General features: G+C 47.7%; 1 protein-coding gene across 2 annotated transcripts in view; it reads left to right on the top strand.

The window, feature by feature from the left end:
• The first annotated feature begins 2043 nt into the window (after positions 1-2043).
• Positions 2044-19710, top strand: part of Cdhr3 (cadherin-related family member 3) — a 60742-nt gene continuing 43075 nt past the window's right edge. Inside the window, exons 1-4 of one of the 2 annotated variants that reach the window (XM_087554940.1) lie at positions 2044-2198; positions 7445-7644; positions 11128-11293; positions 13489-13586. In XM_087554940.1, coding sequence (XP_087411066.1) covers positions 2153-2198; positions 7445-7644; positions 11128-11293; positions 13489-13586 — 510 coding nt within the window. In that variant the 5' untranslated portion in view covers positions 2044-2152. The remainder of the gene's footprint in view (positions 2199-7444; positions 7645-11127; positions 11294-13488; positions 13587-19710) is intronic. The other variant, XM_087554941.1, reaches the window with a different exon arrangement.

The following is a 19710-nucleotide window of genomic DNA, read 5'->3' as shown; positions in this document are numbered from 1 at the left end:
AAGGGCAAAATGCTTTGTTATTTTAGCTGCAAAGTAAAGGCTCAGAATCATGTTTTGGTGATGTGAGCCTGAAGGTTTCCTGTAGGATGCACACTGGCTGTGAGGAGAAGCTCTCAGAAGCAATGGTCTCAGGCTGGAGTGGAAAAGCAAGCATCTTGGAGGAGACTGGTCAGACGAGCCAGCCTTGCTGTCCTGGGTTTCTGAAGAGAGCACTGACTGTCAATGTCACCCATCTCTGAATCCGGGTTTTCCCCAGCTTAGGAGGAACTGGGAGCGTGAACTCTGAAATGCTTTGCTCGGCTCTCCTGGCTGTTTTCAACAAATTTGTTACATTGTTCTTCTTTCCTCTTTCCCTCCAGGTCCTCCTCTTTCTCTTCTGGTTTTGGGGCTGTATCTTCCTCTGTCACTCATGCTAGCCCCACATTCAGTCTGTAGTCCATGCTGGCAATCTTCCTGTCTTTGCCTCCTGAGTGTGGGGATGGCAAATGTGAGGCTTGAATCTCCCCATCTTGTCCCTTAAAGCACCCTACTTTCTGGTCACCTGCAGTCAGTCATACCGGGCACCATTCAAGCTCCTACAAACAGAATCTAAGCCTCCTCTCCTTCCTCTCTTCCACTTCCAGACTCCGGTAGCTGGCATGGGGACTCTGAGCATTTCACATGGCTTCGACCACCTCCTCTCTGCCAGACAGGTTTTGAGGAAAGGCTGGGCAGAGAGAGAGGACACAGGGTCAGACCACCTCTCTAATCTTTCTGCACAACCTTTCCCAAAACCTGGATAGCAAAGAAAGGATCAGAGTCTTCAATTATTCATAGCGTGTGTCATTCAAGCTCCTACAAATACCAATCTGAGTCTCATCTCCTGGCTGACCCAGTGTGCATGCAGGGTGCAATTACCTGGGATTCCCCCAGCCATTTCCATCCTGACCCAACGGGTTCCACATCCGGGGCTGCTGGGGCATCCATTGCCGGGGAGTGGGTGGAGAAGATGGCTGTTTCCACCCACCCAATTACTCTTCTCCCTGCTCCTCAGCCATCTTCCCTAAGTCTGCCATTACCCATTTTTCTGAGTGAAGGTGGAGCCAAACTGTGATCATTCACTCATCTCTCTGTGCACCCTGGCACAGTGCTGCCACACCGTCTTAGACATGTTGTAAATGGCCACACCACTCCCTAGTGGACAGAAGCCTGACTCCAATATTCTCCAGCCATGGAGGGGCCATGGCAGCGGATGGCATCTGACATGGTTAATATCGTCGTCAGTATTGCGCATGACCAAGAGCCCCCACCTCCAGGCATGTTTGCGAGGTAGTTTCTGAACTGGTTGATTGAGGTGGGGCGATCTACCTTAAATATGGGTGGCACCATTACACAGGCTGGGGCGGCAGACTAAATGTATGGGAGCGAGCCAGCTTAAACCAGCACGCATCCTCCGCTGCCTGACGGCAGATGCAGACAGACCAACAGCTGCCTCCTGCTGTTCCAGCCATGGTGACTACTTAAAACATGACCTAAAACCAGCATCTTGTTCCTCTCCTTCCTTCTTTTTCATTGCCTTTGTCAGGTGTTTTATTACAGCAACAAACAGAGTAACTAATTTACAGAGTCAAAGGGCCACATCAACTGTGTGTCTGCTTTACAGAGCCATTTGGTCCCAGCTCTGAAACATTGTCTTGAGAACAAGTTCCAGTGAGTTCCCATCTGAGCCTTCACTTCAGTTCAGGTCAGTAGGGACCCCTCCCTTGCAGCCCCTGCCTGGACAAATGACAACAGGCTTGGTTACAGGGCGGTGATGACCACCATGTTCATGACAAGGACGTGCAGCTTTGACCAATTTCCTGTCACATTTTGCCCTCTTCACTTCTCATGAGTTCTCTGTGGAAACTTGTGGATAAGGGTTTGGGGGACAGACCTGGGGCTGACTAGGATGGGCTAGCTGGCCCATCGAGTAGCAGGGTATCACACGCGTAAGTCATCAAGGAACAAACAGACAGCAGTGTTTAGAGTCTCCCTTAGTTACCATCAGAGCCTCTGTTTGGTTTCCTGCCTAGCAACAAAGTCAGGAGGGAAGGAATTGTGGCATCTAGAATGCATATGGGCTAGAGCACTGGAGAAGATCCTCAGTGGCCATCTACACAAGGAGCCGTCCAGCATGCAGGGGGCATTCATTGTCCTTGTGCTTCTAGGGATCACCTCAGGTAGGCACCCTGTGCACTGTGAAGCCATGCCTGGCCTGATTGCTTTGCAGAACACCATTTTGTAAGAATTTCCCCAGAGAAGACATGGCCGCTGTAAGGCTGCACTGATGTGAGGGCTTCTCTACAATGGTGACTGAGAGGTGGCTACCCTGGGGAGGCTGCACCCTGGGGTCAGAGGTCCTGGAGCAAACTTGCCTAAAGGACTATATCGTAGAGCCTAGGGTTGTACAGACCACACTCTGCTACGACTGACCTGTGCAAGGAGTCCCTCTGAGAACTAAGGCTGGGAAAGTGCTTCTTAGAGTCTAGCTGCATGCGGATGCCTAGTCAGGCTTTGTGGCAATTAGTCCATCTTGGAGGCATTGAACTTGGCAAGTCATCCTTCACAGAAATAGATATAAGGGAGCAAATGCCAGTCCTTCTGATAAAAGACCCAAGATTCTACCTGACACCCCAGTCAAGAGCTTCAGGAATGTTCCATGGTTTCCAAGAATGCCTTTGGATTGTTGAAATTAAGCTTTTTAAATGAAATGCTATATTTTGACTAGGTGACATATGCATAATATATTCAGTCTTGTTACTCTGCAGGTTAAATTAGGAATAACTTACCTCCTTGAGGAGTTATATAGTAAACTACTTGGAGGCACGCCTAGGAACATTGTGAAGGCAGAAATGGGGATTTATACTGTCCATTCCCCATAGTTCTAGATATTTGCTCAAATCTTCCTCTCTTTCTCCCAACGGTCGTTCAGTTTCCTTCATGTGGGTATTTATATTCAGATCTCATTGTTTGGATGTATTTTCCTTTCTTTACTTTTATAAGTAAAATCTTTTTTTTTCTCTTTTACCTTTTTGTTTACGGTCATACAAGGTATGGACACCTGTTAAGTTACCTCAGCATTTCTAACAGTGTCACCTTTCATTCACATGCACTCTCTAAGACTGAAAAGAACGAACACTGGTATTCCCCTGCACCAGTTGCTATATGAACAGTTTTGTTGTCTTATCTAGTGGCCAGGTCCGTCCTTCCTGACCACTTTTAACTAATAAGAAGAGTGTACAGTCCTGTTTCTCTACCCTGAGGCATGATGCTAGCTTTTGGCGTAAGGTAGAAATGTTTCCTACATTCAGGAGATGGCTTTATCTAGATGATTAGTTCTAAATCAAAATGGACTTTTAAATCAAAATGCTTTTTCAAGATCCATAAAAATAAATATTGGATTTTTCTTCCTTGATCTGCTAATAAAAAAAATAACTGATTTTCTGAATATTGGCCCTCCTTTGCCTGAGGCTTTAGCTGTAGAGGGAAGAAGTCTGCAGAGTGAAAGCAGGCTGTGAACAGTCCACACTCTCATTTGAAACATTTGAAAGTTCCCCCAGAAACATGAGCTTTTGCGCTATAATTGAGTTAAGAGGTGACATTTATTGTCACCAGGGGAAGAGTGAGGTTTGACGGATGCAGTTAGTGTCTTTCACTTGAATACTGTCATTTGGAATGCTGTCTTCAGATGTGTGGAAGAAACAGATTGCACAGGTTTATGAGTGCTTGCGTACTTGGGATTTCCTATAGAAAATTACGCCCCACCCTCTTCTAGCCTAACAGTCACTTTCACTTTGATGGACTTCTGTGAAATAGTTCCTTTTATCCCTCTCATCTTTTGTGAGTCTGAGAACCTAATCATAATGATTGCTCTAGACCCATAGAGGTCTGGGAGTTCTGGGTGTGAGGGCAGACAATGTGCACTGCCTTCAGCGTGAATGACGGCATCCTCAAAGTAAGCAAAGCGACCTCCTCTCTTCTTTCCTTAGGTCTAAAGTTTCTTAAAGGCCCACGCCAGGTGCACTATCCCCCATGTCCTTCCCACTTGCTCTGGTTCATCATGAACCTTCTTCCCACTGCACCCTGGAATGGCCCTCGCCTCTATCCAAACAGCTCAGTACTAGTCCCAAATGCTCGTCAACCTGTCGTGAGCTCTGTATGTCATCTCTAATGTCCTCTCTTCAACTACAATGTCAGCCCAACATTGTCAAGTTTTCTTGTGCTCTGAGGGCCCTCGCTATCATGATAGCATCCAGGATGTATTTGGTTGGGTTGACCATCACCTTTTTTAGAGTCTGGTGCCTATGTGTTTCACATTTACTGGTGAATTTCACCAAATGGCTCCAACCACATGCCAACCCTCAATTACGACCTCCTGCTATGTATAAGCCAAAGAAATTCAGACTGTCTATATTGCCTAGTTGGTGGTATTCTGTTATTGCACCACAAAATAGTTCAAGATAGTATTTGTGCATGCATCAGTGGTTCATAATCCAAGAAAGTACGTTATGCCAGAGCCCTTAGAGAAAAAGTGTCAACAGATCCTGCCTGGCCCTGGCTCTCTTGTTACGATCACCAGCTCTGATGAGTCTCCCTAATGTTTTTGCTCTATAGTATTTTTTCCCTGAAACAAACTAGAGATTTGTAGATTCTGTCATTAGGCTCCTGTGGGTGTTCCTTAGCAACAGAACCCTGACTAGCAGCCATTTGGATGGGTCCAGTGCCACAAGAGAGGTGACATTGAAGTCCCACAGAAGTCCAGCACAGTCACATGTTTAAGCAGCAGTGAAGCTAACGGGTTCCACTTCAAATCTCTGCTTCAAAGCACTGACTTCCTCCCCACTCTTTGACTTAGGGAGAAAATGAAGGACTTCTTGTTTCTTTGTTTGTTGTTAGCGTATGTTAGGGGTTATTCCCCAGTATGCACGTGGACATTAGAGAACTCACTCCACAAAGTTGTCCTCTGACACATGGATAAAGAAAGGCACACAAGATGAAGTAACAGTCAACTCTCAGGTGAGGTTGTTTTGTGTCTCAAAAGCAGGGCTGTAATTTAGAGAAGGCTGTCTGTTACCACTTAGTGTTGGGGGCCCGGAGTGGTCAGCTTTCTGGCAGTAACTGAAGCAGGGGAGGCCTCAAGTGTCTCAACACTGGCTCTCAGGAGGAGGCCCCAGCGGTTCATTCCTAGAAAGACTGTGATTCAGGGGAGACAAGTGCTTCATGCACCGACATGCCACAGCCAGCTCTATGGCTGTTAATCCATTTTCAAGTGCCGTTTCTTTTTTCATGTGTTAGATGCCAGCAGTTCTAATTTGATTCTTAAAGCACACGTGTAAGTCAAATTCCATTAAAGCCTCCTGCCTCCTGCCTCCTCACCAGCCTCGCAAAGAACCTTCTAGAAGACCGGCCTTAAGATGGAAATGAAGTGTCTTAGGAAGGAGAGTTGACCTTGAGCCTCTGACCTCTCTGCTAGAGCTTGGCTGGTCACCTCTAGGTACATCGCTTTCAGCTGGGTGCCTTGAGACATCCCTCAATCTTACCTGTAGAATGAATGGGTTAATGCCCTAATGCACCATGTGAGCATGCAATGTCACTTAGGTTTTGCAATTGCTGGCACTGTCCCCACCTCTTTGTTGGCAGGGCATCTGGAGAATGGGGCATGTAGACTTTACAGTGGCTACTGGTATTGTCAGTATCTCCAGTGACTGCTTTCAAGGTATTTTTTTTCCTTCATTTCCACATCCTGGCACTTGACCTTACCCTGAGAAGAGGTCACCAGAAGGATAGGACATCTCTTGCATGAATGTCACCAGAAAAGGGCATAGCTAAGGCGAGCCTACCTTTATCCGTAAACAGAATGAACACTTCCTGATCCAAACTGCTTGAGGTTACTGGATCTATTGGCTTCTTCCCCAGTATCTCCCTTGCCGTCATTCAAAGCACGACATTTATGAAGGACTGAGGATGCTGATCTTGGAGTCAGTGTGGAATTAATCTCACACTCAGGTCTTCTCAAAGATACGACCAATGCAACAAAGTCAATGTGTCCATCCCAGTGACACTAGGGCTTCCAGTGGCTAATGGAATAGAGTGTCTCTAGCCTTTCAGTACCTTAAAGGAGATGCACCAATGTCGGTGGGCCCAGCAGTCTTCCTACTGGGTGATGGGGCTGTGGAAACCCCGGTGAAGCTTATTAAGAGCTTCAGGCTCCCATCAAGCATACATCCTAGGAGAGTTCTTCGCATGTTAATAGGTGTGTAGTACTAGGGTCTGAACCTGGACGCTATGTATGATAGGAAAGCCCTCATCTCCTGTGCCCTCGGGCTCTTCAACCTCCTCCTTCTCAGGCTTCTACTAAGGAGCTAGGGTAATTGGCTTGTAGCACTATATGCAGCTTCTGGTCCAACTCTGTGTTTATATTTTTGCTGCTGTGGATAGCCATTTATTGATGGCCATGATGACTTCTTTCCAATCTCTTCTTCCTCCACCCCATACCCTTCTTACTTTGTATCCTTACTTAGGTCCTGACTGCTTCTAGGGACACGAGCCACTGGACTCAGTGGATACTCTAATTCAGTATGTACACCTGCAAAGGAGGTATTTCTATATAGGGTTTCATTGAATTTCTGTGGGACACGAATCTTTGGAGGATACGAGTTACCTCAGTCCACTCTAGTTAGCAAGACTGCAAAAGCAGGAGAGAATATGGCCTCTGCAGTGGCTAAATCTGGCATAGTATCATAGGTACCTTGCAATGGTCCCTAGTCTTTCCTGGGAGAAACATTTGGTCACTTTAATAAAATCCTCTGTTTCTAGTGAAGTTCAAAGAAATCCACGTGCCCTCCTGACTCTCATTTTCTCCTCTGTGAAATGAGGATTAGTCATGCAAGAAGTCCCAACTGATCATATAAAGGATGCCCCGAAACAGCCTCCAACAACAGCCCATTCATTGTCTTGACATTGCTAATGGCTGAGGAGAAATCCCCCCCAGGATTCTGGAGTTCTCTAGTCACTCACACTGAGTCTCTGATGACCTCATAGATCCAACAGTGCCTCAAGAAGGAAAATAAACTTCCAGAATCTCCTGGGTCCCTGTAAGAGAGAGGATGCTATTAGCACACTAAGGCCTTTGATTCTTTTCCTGGCTCTTAACAAGGCTGGGAGGGAGGAGGGCAGCAAGGAGGGGGTGAGCACTGGAGGCTTTGTTCTCCAGCGGCAGCAGATTTCATGCCTGTTTGGTCTGACTGTTTCCTTGACTCCCAGAAGACCCCATGTTTTCACTTCCACTGCTTAGTGAAAGCATTCAGTCTTGGGGAATGACCAGTCCCCTTTGTTGTCACGAAATGAAGTCATAGACTAGGCAATGAGCCTGTTTCCAGCCCATGGCTTTGTGTTCATGTCACCTCACCTCTGTTTAAATCTGCAGGAGAAGCTCTACACCTGATCCACCTGCCTGCCACTAGCCATGTGGCCGAGAATGCTCCACCTGCCACTTTGGTGCACACATTTTCTGTGAATTTATCAGTATCACTGTCACCTGTGATCCCAGGATTTCCCATGGTAATCAACCCAAGGCCCTTCACTGAGGCCTTCAGGGTGAACAGACTGTCAGCAACGACCTTTGAGGTAAGCAGCCTCTCACTTCTGCCCCCAGATCTACAAAGAAGATATGCCCAGGATCTTGATCCAGTCTACATGGCACGCCATCTAAAGTGACTCCCAGCAAACCGGTGAGGCAGAACAAAGGACCTGAACCCCGGGTGATGGATACTTCCTCTAACTTCTCGAAAATCCTCCTGGGCGACTGGCACCCCATGCCCCGGATTCATGGACTAGTGAATTAGATTCAGCAGGACAGCGTGTGTAATGCCTTGTTTGGGTCTTGATTACGTAACTGCAACCTAATTGCCTGACACGTTGTATCTACGTTATTGTTCTAAACATAAAAGTTAGATCTCCACCCCATGGTAATCTCCAGAGTCTGAAATCCCAGGCATCCTTTGGGCGCTGTCTCTGCCCACCCCTCCCCTTTGTCCAGGCCCAGTTCTGACAGGCGACTCTGACAATTTGGGTCCTTGACCTTGAATCTAGGAAGTCTACTCTGCTGTTCTTAAATCCACCTCCTCCCTCTACATCCCTAGGAGAGCTTGAAAGATACAGGAAGCTCAGGGTCCTGCGGCTGGCCTGTAGAACCCACGCCCTGTCATCATCCTATGGGAGTTCCCGGGATCCAGACACTGGTTCCAGGACTCAGCTGCCCTGCCTATCTTATTCTTGACATCTGGCCTGCCTTTAGCAGCTGCTGCCAGTCTGTTTCCCTAAGCCCCGCCGACTGCTCACACTTACAGAGTGCTGGACACCACTGAAAATGATTCTCACACCCCTGCACTTGACATCCTCAAGGAACAGCGGTGGTGATTTGCCTCCTATTACCTTCGAGCTGAGGACACGAAGCACGGGAAGACGGTGTGGTTTGTCCAAGCTCTCACAGTTTGTAGCTGAGCTGTGGCTGGATAGCCCCGGACCTCTCATTTTCAGCATCTTTATTGAGCTGTTAATTCACAAGTAGACCCCATTTCTGCCAAGCAGAGGGTCTCCACAGCTCCACAGGGACAGTCATGGGCCAGGACTCTTCTCCTGGATTATTGTCTTTATAAGGAAAGCTCTGAGCCATCCAGGCAGGGGAGGGACAGCAGGTGGGACCCAGCAGCAACAGAGGAACTCTCCAAGGTCCTGTGAAGGCCAGTGGCTTCCTCTCTTTCCTCCTCCCACGGCTTAGTCTGAGCACCTCACTAACTGCTCCGAGTACTGTGGACCCAAACAATTTGTTCAGCTTTGTTCAGGATGATGTCAAAGACCACATTTATAAAGCCAAACTTATGGTTAACCCCAGAATTCTACAGCCAGATTTCTTGCAGCCAAATTGAAGCTCCCTATTCCCCTCTGGTGCCTCAGGGGAGCCCTTTCTCTCCACTCCCCTCCCCTGACTCAGTTTCCCCATATATGAAGTGGAGAGGCACTCTCCAACTTAGAGTTGTTGTGATAAATAAAATACCATGACTGGCTTGGCAAGAGGCAGCCACATAAACATTTGATAGTCGCTGGTGAGAGCAGAGACAGGTTTTCCCATTCGCGTTGGTAGGAGTGCAATCCCTTTGGTTTGAAGATATAAAATCTGGGCACTTGAGAGAATCCTACTTGCTTCCTGTAGGGTGTCCAAGCTGGTTCCTGAGTGTGATGTGGAAGGGAAGGATTACTACCTAGGGACACAGAGGAGGACTCAGCCTGAGCAGGAAGCTGGTGTACTTTACATGAGGAGGCACTGAGTGTCTCTGCAGGAGCCTGGTCAGGTGGATGTGAACTCCTCAGGTGGGAAAGCAGCCCTTGCAGGGAGTGTTTAACACTGGAGCACAGCACTTAGGCCAGCTCATTCAAACCTCACAAAAAACTTATGAAGCTGGTGTTATTGTTATTCTCATGTCACAGACAGGGAAACCAAGGCATGGGGAAACTAGGTTAGCAGAATTCAGGCTCTGAAGTTTGTTGCAGAGTCTCTGCCTCACCTTGCATAGAACGGATAGCCCAGCTCTGGATGAGGCTGTGAGGCTTATCCACAGACAGGCTGTCTGCTGACGCCAGCCCACCTCGTCCCTCTCTCAGCTCTCATCTTGTCCTCCACCACTGTACACACTCCTTGGTGGCTACCACCTCTTCCTGTAACCAGTCTAGATCTCGCAAGGTCACACCTGATACCCACCACCTCCTCCATGCTGCCCTCTCTAAGTAGAGAGGCGTCAGAGCACTCTCCTGCCTCCCGCCCCTCACCTCTGCTGTAAAGTGGGAGTTGCTCACTTAGCACAGGAATGGTTTCCCGAGTTATAATCACATGGGGGGAAAAAAGCTAAAGGGACAGGAATTCCCCTGGGCTTGCACAGAAGTTAGAAGTTCAGCAGAGGGATGGGACCAGAGCCAAGTGCTTTATCACACCACGAGGAGTGTCCTGGCCCTCGGTGTAGCAAGCAGCCAAAGTTCTAGAAGAAATCCAGTGCTAGAGGTCGTAGTGCAGCGGTAGAGGAGTGTCTAGTGTGTAGTCAAGTACTCTACTGCTAGTAGTTGTCTAGTAGGCTCTGGGTTCAATCCACACTAGAGGGGGAGAGAGAGAGAGAGAGAGAGAGAGAGAGAGAGAGAGAGAGAGAGAGACAGAGACAGAGACAGAGACAGAGAGACAGAGAGAGACAGAGAGAGACAGAGACAGAGAGACAGAGACAAAGAGAGGCAAAGAGACAGAGAGAGACAGAGAGGAAAGGAAACATGAAGAGAGGAGGGATTTAGTCCCAGCTGTCTGCCTCAATCTGACTTTACTACTGTAACAACATAGCATAGACTGGGCTTTATTTATTCATTTTTTTTTAATGAAGAAAAGGCAGTGATTTTTTCCTGTTTCTGGAGGCTGGCAAGTCCAATGTTACGGTGTTGATATTTGGCCTGGGCCTTCTTGCTGCACAAGATTCTGACCAAAGCACTGTGGTGAGGGGACAGGGAAGAGAGTAAGAGAGTCCCACCAGGAAACCCTAGGAAGCTGGCCTGCGTCTGTATTGGCTCGCTCTCAAGACAAAGCATTGGTTCACTTAGAGAGGCTCGCACTCACCACCCACCAACATAGATACTGGTTAGCTCACACCAGCCAGCACCGTGACGCTGCTCCCTCCTTCCCAACACACCCATTTTAGAGGACAGTTAAACCATAAGTCCCTGGGCTTGTAGGACTTGTGTCCAGGACAGCTGAGGGGCCTGTCTGGGGGTCAGGTGCTGAGTACACCAGGTTTTAAAATCTGGGTCTTTCCATCCCCGGTTAGTTACAACAGAATGTCTCCAGAATAGTTTTCTTTCCTATGAAAAGCAGCATCACCCATGGGAGGGGCTTCTGAGACGAGTCCACGGGGCTTCTGTTGGAATGACTAAGGCAGAGGAGTGACTGCCTCTGACACTGAGTGAAGAGTGGCCACCCGGGGTGGGATGCTTCCTTCTCCATAAAAGCCCCTTGCGAAATGCTTGCCTGCACAGCCGGCCTTCCCCGTGGATGCTGAGAATCTTATGTTTCATTTCTAGGTTGTCACCACTGGGAAAGAACAACTAGATTTTGAAACAGGACCAAAAGCATTTGATTTGCAGATTTATGTTAAGGATGATGTTGGTGTCACAGACGTGCAAGTCCTGACTGTTCAGGTGACAGATGTGAATGAGCCACCTCAGTTCCAAGGCAGTTTGGCACAAGGTGAGACAGACCCAGGCGGTGGCATCAGGGAGGGCCCTGCGGGACAGAGCCAAACAGAAAAAGTAAACGAACAAGCAGCTGCTTCTGCAGAAAAGACAGCTGCTTAAGGAGCAGGGAGAAATGGAATGTCTTCCTCTCAGCATGCACGGCCCTGACACCCAGCAGCTTTTAGAGCTTTGCATCTGTGCCCCTCTCTGTCCCTCTCAGTCCCAGAAGAATTCTGGAAGAATATAGGGACCTCGAAATGGAGCCCTTTAGAAGGACCTGGGCTCAGCCCACCATAGGTTTGTCACTGTATTCTGCACTCATTGACCAGCTCACTTATTCTCTGTCCTTCATGGACTCCCTGGGCACTGTGTGCCCTGGGCCTGCCTGAGAGACAGGCCAGGGATGTTCTAAGGAGACGGAAAGCTGGGAAAAGTAGCTTGGTAGTGGGATGCTTGTATCGCATGCCGTGGGTTCACTCCCCAATATCACACACACATAACACACACACACTACACACACAACACACACACCACACACACAGACATACACCACACACCACACACACATACACACACACACCACACACACACATACACACACACACCGACACACACACACACACACCGACACACACACACACATACACACACACATACACACACACAGACATACACCACACACCACACACACACACACATACACACACACCGACACACCCACACACACACACACACACCGACACACACACACATACACACACACATACACACACACAGACATACACCACACACCACACACACACACATACACACACACACACCGACACACACACACACACACCGACACACACACACACACACACCGACACACACACACCGACACACCCACACACACACACACCGACACACACACACACACACACACCGACACACACACACACACACACACACATACACAAATGGGGGTGAGGAATGTCTCAGCATGGACAACTTCTTCTTATGCGAGCCTGGTAACCTGAGTTCAATACCCAGCACCAACATGAAATCGGAACGAGCGGGCTGCCCCACAAGCTGTTCTTTGATCTTGTGGCATGTACACCCACGTACGTCATGCACACAGGTGTGCGTATGTGTTCACATGCAGAGAGAGACGTTATGATAAATAAACTAAAAGAAAATAATGCCGATGGCAGATCCTGGTGGCAGTCCCCTTCAGATTTCGCCAAGCTCCTCACTCTGTGTGTGCTCTCTGTACAGTGAGACCCCCAAGTCCATTGCTCCTCTTGGGCTCTCTCGGAATCACCACTCAGACATCCTTCTGTTTTATCAGATGTCTCCTGGGTCTCCAAAAGGCTTCTCAAACTTATCAAGAGTCTCAAACCAAACTCTTTATGTCCTGCCTCACCCTATTCCCTCCCCCAACCTCCTCTAGTCTCTTTCCTATTTTAGTGGCTAACACATCCAAGTTTACCCGGAGGCTGCATCTGAATTCTGACCCTATCACTTACTACATGAGACAGCTCTGTAGTCTTTCCCACAGTCCCTCCACTGTAAAATCCCAGTTACATTATCAGAATGATTAAAATGCCTTCCTTATTACGGATCTGTTATGAGAACAAAGGAAGGGTGGATATGACATCTTCAACATGGTACACGCAAGGAACGTCCTTTCAACATCCTTGGCCACTTCTCGGAAAGCAATGTGGATCCTTGCCACCCTTATCACTAGGAGCGCCGTAGCAGGTGGAATTAGCTCTGGTCTCTTCCCTGAGCGTCTGAGACCTCTGTAGGTCCCTCCATCTCTTTCCTGCTCCTCTATATGGCCACTCATTACAAACATTCCGCTGGGAGTCCAAGTGGTTCACAGGGTCGCTTTAACATAAGGAGGTGGATCTGAATGTGAGTGCCATCACACTGGAGGCACTAGGGTGGCCTCCCAACTTCTCTCTCATCCTGGTCCTCTTTCCAAGCTAACAACAGTCCATTTCACCTCCCAGTGGAGGAGGTGACTGAAGACGTGACACCCAGTGTTGTAGAGCTCTCCATAGACAACTTGGTTCAAGTGGATTTTTCAGTCTTATCCTTGCTGCTCTCTGTCCCATGATGCCAGGAAGCCTAGCTGGTTCCCTTTAGTTGCAGCATCTGGATGGCTGGTGTTGGAGCTCCCCATCTGATGAGACACTTTTATTCTTCTTTGATTCGGAACAGGTTTAAACCTCTATATCACAGAAAGAACAAACCCTGGTTTCATTTACCAGGTGGAGGCATTTGACCCAGAAGACACAAGCCGGAACATACCCCTCAGGGTAAGTATCCTAGGCTACTGCTGTTCATAAGAGCTTTGGGGCAGAAACCTGATGGCCATGCCTAGCAGGTGGGTATTAGGGGCAGCAGGTTTAACAAGGTCTCTAGGTGCACAGTACTTTGTGATCTTGTTGAGCTCCTGTGCCCGTGACAGCTGACACAGGCATGCCTTGCTCATGTGAGAGGCTGCAGGAGAAGCTTCCCAGGCCTGGCCAAGTCAAGCTGGCAGCATTTGCTTTCAACCTGATAGAAAGCCACCTCTGTTATTTTAAACATACGTAGTAAAGTACACCCCAAACAGGAACTAGCATTCTTTCTAAGAGATGGAGTCAAGCTTGTAGCCAAGACATTTTTCTTTTTAAGGGAAAGTTAAGTCTCAAGGGGTTTTGGTGCAGAGCAGGGACTGGTCCCAGGGAGTTGAGAGACAGCTGAGATGACCTCTCTCTCCCATTTGAAATCAGATTCCTTCTTGGCGCTGGGGCTCTTAGACCCAGCAACCCCAAGTGAAGCCTCTCAGCTATGCTTCGGAGGGTGCTTCTCTTTGCTTTGTTGAGGCTGAACTTACCCTTCAGCAAGTTTGGTCCCTGCCTGGACCAAACTGGAAGAAAACACAATGGGAGGAAAACATTTACCAAAGGAGCAGGCACACAGCTGCCAAGCCTACCCTCTAGAGAGGACTACTCTCCAACAGGAAGGTTGGCCATTGGTAGCACCACAGCCTGCTGTTCCCATTCACTGTGGATTTGCAGCTCCAATGGGACCAGTTTTTCTAACAGGAAAAAGTGATCCAGGGGAATCATCTCCAGCATCAGTGTAGGCAGCCATAAGGTCTGAAACAGCTGCTGGGAGGTTATGGCAGCCATCTCTATAATAACAGATAGCTGTTCTTAGAAGACATCCTTCTGTTCAAAAACATCCATCCATCCATCCATCCATCCATCCATCCATCCATCCATCCATCTGTCTGTTCGTTCAAGATACATTCATGTCCGCATTTACATAAAGAAGAGAACATGGAATGGGTGGGCAGTGTCCACTCTAGTGAAAGCAACAAGGCTGTGTGATAAAACTTTTCCTGAGGAGATGCTACACCTACATCTACTCGCCCCACGACAGACCAAAGCATGGATAACGCTGAAATACAATACGGTGAACCAATGAGTTCTACTGGGCCTGCTTACAGTAAGTAATATGGGTGATACTTGTAGCAGCAGGAATGACTCAAAGACAGGGACATCACCAAAGCACACCTCAGCATGGATGACAGCTCACAACCTGGGAGCCTGGGGCACACCGCACAGCCTGTGGGCAGCTCAACAGGTTGGAGCATGTCCTTTCCTGGGAGGTGCCTCAGTTGGTCTACCCTCTTCCAGGCTGCCAATGGGCTCTCAGTCTTCCTTATTGCTTACTCTGGCAGGGAACCTAGTCAATTTCAGGGACTTCCTGAAGCTATTCTGAGTTGTTTACCTTCCTGCTTAAGGAGCTTCCCTACACGGTAGGATATTTCAACCTCTGAACAAACTGTTAAACGACAAACAGTAAGTGCTTTAAGTGAGTGTTTACTAAGAGCATACTTGTTATGGAGGGCAAGTACAACAGAAAATATAACCACAGTGGAGGATAGGAGGGGTGTGTGTGTGTGTGTGTGTGTGTGTGTGTGTGTGTGTGTGTGTGCATGCATGCACATGCACATGTATGCATGCACTCATGGAGGCCAGACCCCTCAGCCAGGGTCTCTAACAGAACCTGGAGATAAGTAGAGACCAGCAAGCCTCAGTGAGGCTCTCATAGCTGAGCCCCACACTGTTAGGATCATAGCCACTTTCAACCTCTCCTGTTTTTTGTTTGGTTCGTTTGTGTTTGTTTGTGCCAGAGTCTGAACTCAGATCCTCATGTTGTATACCAAGCGCTCTTACCCACTGGGCCGTCTCTCCAGCCACAGTTATGTGGTTTATAATCATGTTCCATGAAAAAGTAGAAAATTTTCTATGTAAACTAAGTCTTTCTACGTAGAACTATAATTTGATAAAAACAACAGCAACAACAACGAGACAGGGTCCTCCAGTGAGGTCTGCCTATTCAGACTTCTCTAAGCCTTGGTGTATAAGACAGGAGGCCCCTGAGACGAATGTTATCATGAACTACCAGAGGGACAGCACTAAAGAAAGTAGGGACAAGGTTAGAGGGACCCGCATGTCCCTGTTTTTCTCAACTTCCACGGTGCCATGTCTGGGTACCGCTGTGTTCTGTGTGTGATGTGTGTGTACACCCAGTGATGCTCACTTGGCGGACCGATGACTGTGAAGTTAGCCTAGGCTGCACTGAGGCCTGTACCAGCCCCTTTCCTGTTGCTGTGATAAAATACTATGAACAGCTGGGTGCTGGCAGTGGTGGTGCGCACCTTTTAATCCCAGCACGTCAGAGGCAGAGGCAGCAAGATCTCTGAGTTTGAGGCCAGCCTGGTCTACAGCGTGAGTTCCAGGACAGCTAGGGCTGAACACAGAAACCCTGTCATGAAAAACCACCGTCCCCAAAAAACAACCATAAAAAACAAACAAAAACAAAAAAACCTAACCAACCAACAACAACAACAACAACAACAACAACAACAACAATGACAGCAAGGAAAAAGTAAAAAAAACAAAGATAGAAAATAAAATAAAATAAATACTACTTAGAGGATGACATAAACTCCATTTCAGGAGCACGTCAAAAGGAAAGTCATCAGTTCCGGGAACTGACCACCATAGGCCATCAGTCCCAGGAACTAAGCTGTAAGTCACCGACCCAGGGGACAAGGCCATAAACCCCCCATCTGTGGAGGAGCCTGGAGAGAAGCATAGGATGAGGAATACCTTATCTCAGGATGGCCGCCTGTGCTGGGCAGCCTTATACAGATTGGGTACCTCATCCTAAGCATTCATGACATAGGAATGCAGACCACAGGCCACCTGACTGGCAGAAGCCAATCAGAAACCACCCACGTAGCTTTCCCAGCCTCCACCAATGAAATTTTAGATTACCTAACCCACTTTCTAAGGTCTCACTAAATATAGAACTAACATCAAAATCGTACTAATGCCATTGCTTTGATTCTACCAATCGCATTAGAGATTACCTAATCCTTCTGGAAAATTCCTCTAGCCCTGCATAAAAAGAGACCTGGGAGCTCCCCCGAGGGTTGCCATTTTATGAATGGTTGACCCCTACGTGCTGGTTGTTTCTGCAGAATGAAGGCTCTTTGCCTTTGCATACTGAGTCTGGGCTCTTCCTTCAGCAGTTCTCAGACCCTAACACTATGACCAAAGAAACTTAAGTAAGAGTTTATCTTGGCTTATGGTTCCAGAGGGATAAGAAGATTCCCTCATGACTGGGAGATGTGGCAGCCAGCTGCAACTGCTGACACACATGTTATACTGCAGGCACAAAGCAGCAAGTAAGCCACAAACCACAAGCAGGTGAGGCTTTGTGCTCTCAAAGCACACCCATAGTGCTATACACCAGCTCAACTTCCCAAAACATTACCACAAATTGTTCAAATTCCCAAGACTATGGGGAGCATCTATCATTCAAACTATCACAGGGTGTGTGTGTGTGTGTGTGTGTGTGTGTGTGTGTGTGTGTGTGTGTGTGTGTGCAGACTGCCTTCAAACTCAGAAAGATCTGCCCAGCCCCACCTTCAGAGTGCTTGGATTAAAGACATGCGCCATGGCACCTGGCTATCGCTTTATTTTTGGTGTCTTCAGGCAGTGTCTCATAGCCCGGGGTGGCCTCAACCTTGCAATCCCCTGCCTCAACTTCCCAGGTGCTAGGACTACAGGTATACTAACTATCCCTAGCTGGATTTCTATTTTTAAATTTCCCTTTTAAAACATCTCCAAGTTATACAGTTGGCAAAGGGGTCCATTCTGTCAGAAACCCATTCCAGGTGCAGTTGTCCTTGAAGGGAGGCAGCTCTCTGTGACCATAAGCCAAGATAGACTCTTACTTACGTTTCTTGTCACCAGTGTGACAAAGTAGCTCCCTTTAAACTATGCAGCTATGTCAAAGTGGTTTGGAGGAAAACGTAAATCTAGGCATGTACAGACTGTGGGGTTATTTGAAGAGAGGTACTTTTGGCTTGTCAGAGAAAGCGTTAATGATGTGTTTAACTCATGTGTAGGACTGTACGGCTCTATGGACAGCTAGCACTGTCTAGAAGGATCAAATACTAGAGAAAGAGTAAAAATGGTTTAGGCAGTGCTAACTTCTTCCTAGCCCTTGTACTTAGATGGTTGTTTTGGGGCACAGGGGTAGGGGTAGGGTCAGGGAAGGGTCCCAAGAGGTATAGTTTGCTCTGCAAAGTAGAAAGGATACGGTTAACTCTCAATTGATTAAGTCTATGCTGATCACCTTTGGCTTGAAATTGCAACCTCAGGGGAACTTCAAACCCTCACGGGTGTCCTGACTCCTCAAGTCACCAAGAGTTTGGGGTTATGAGGTCTAGATGTAGTGGGGAGGGTGCACAGTGGCCAATTGTTAGATCAGAAAGTCTAGCACACTGGTTTTGAATGCTTTCTCCTGTCTGGCATATACTGAGAACAGATGAGGCTGCATAGAGAATGCAGATTCCTGCACTCAGCAGGCAAACACTGAATTAGCATGCAAACTTCAGCCTGTTTGTAGTACAATGCTCAGAACTGACCGGCGCTGAGCTCAGCGAGAACAGACTTGGGCAAGCACTGAAGCACACCCGGAAAGCCACCTGGGCTAGGTCCGAGGCTGTTGCCTTTGCTGATGGGCTCCATAGGATTCCATCCCCTGAATGAAGGGTAGATTCCACAAAGATCTGGCACACACACTGAATCCCTGACTCTGCCAAGTGAAGAGCATTCCAGTCTGTACCCAGTTTAAGGAAGTGACATCACATCACAGATCGTGTAAAATGGGGGTGCATGCAGAAGTCACTGCCTTTCTCCTTCATTGGATCCTTTTAAAAAACCTGATAAGCATGCAGTTGCATTTTTTTTTTTGACCACCCTTTTTACTGCCTGGACCTGTGCAACCAGAGATAAGTACTGTGTATTTTTTTAATGTTTCAGTGGCTACATTAAAAGTACAAGAAACCAGGTACCATTAATTGCTGTTAGAGTACAGACACTCTAGATGCTCTTCTCTCCATCCCAAAAATCAGGCCACACAGCCCTGCAGTCTGTCCCTTAGGACAAAGAACTGACAGGTGCCTGCAGTGACTCAGCCCAGCCTCCGTCACTCCCTCTGCTGCCCGGTCTGAGCTAGTACCTGCCTCCTGGAATGTAGGCTAACTCACAGGCTCTGGAAATACCATCACTCATCAAAAACCTATGAGTCAGAAAGTCCGCTTTGTTCTGGAAATCTGAAGGTTCTTTCCTCCAGGACTCCTGTCATGCTAAACATGGCACTTGTCTTTCCTACAGAAGCTATTCTTTGGGACTTGAAGGGAAGACTTCCTTTCCTTTAGGACCCCCATCATGCTGACTATGGGCATGATGACACACACATACACACACACACCACACACACACACCACACACACACACACCACACACATACACACACACATACACACACACCACACACATACACACACACATACACACACACGTACACACCACACACACCACACACCACACACACACACACACCACACACACACATACACACCACACACACATACACACACACATACACACACACACACCACACACACATACACACACATACACACACACCACACACATACACACACACGTACACACCACACACACACACACACCACACACCACACACACACACCACACACACACACATACACACCACACACACATACACACACACATACACACACAGACCACACACATACACACACACATACACACACACCACACACATACACACACACACACACACACACACACACACACACAAGGGTTGAAATCTCTTTCCTAATATAATACATCTGAAGGATGATCTCATGTCAATTTCTTTCTACAGACCCGTCCCTCTGTCCTTTCTTTCTACGTTATGTTATAATAGTTACATTTTAGCCTAATTCAATATGTATAACATACCATCAAATGACAAATGAGATATTTGACATTCGTTTTT

This window comes from Rattus norvegicus, chromosome 6, assembly GCF_021556685.1.
Source record: "Rattus norvegicus strain SHRSP/BbbUtx chromosome 6, alternate assembly SHRSP_T2T, whole genome shotgun sequence".
In the NCBI taxonomy this organism is placed as follows: Eukaryota; Metazoa; Chordata; class Mammalia; order Rodentia; family Muridae; genus Rattus; species Rattus norvegicus.
The sequence above is the reverse complement of the archived record's forward strand: the minus strand, read 5'-3'. Positions and strand labels throughout refer to the sequence as shown.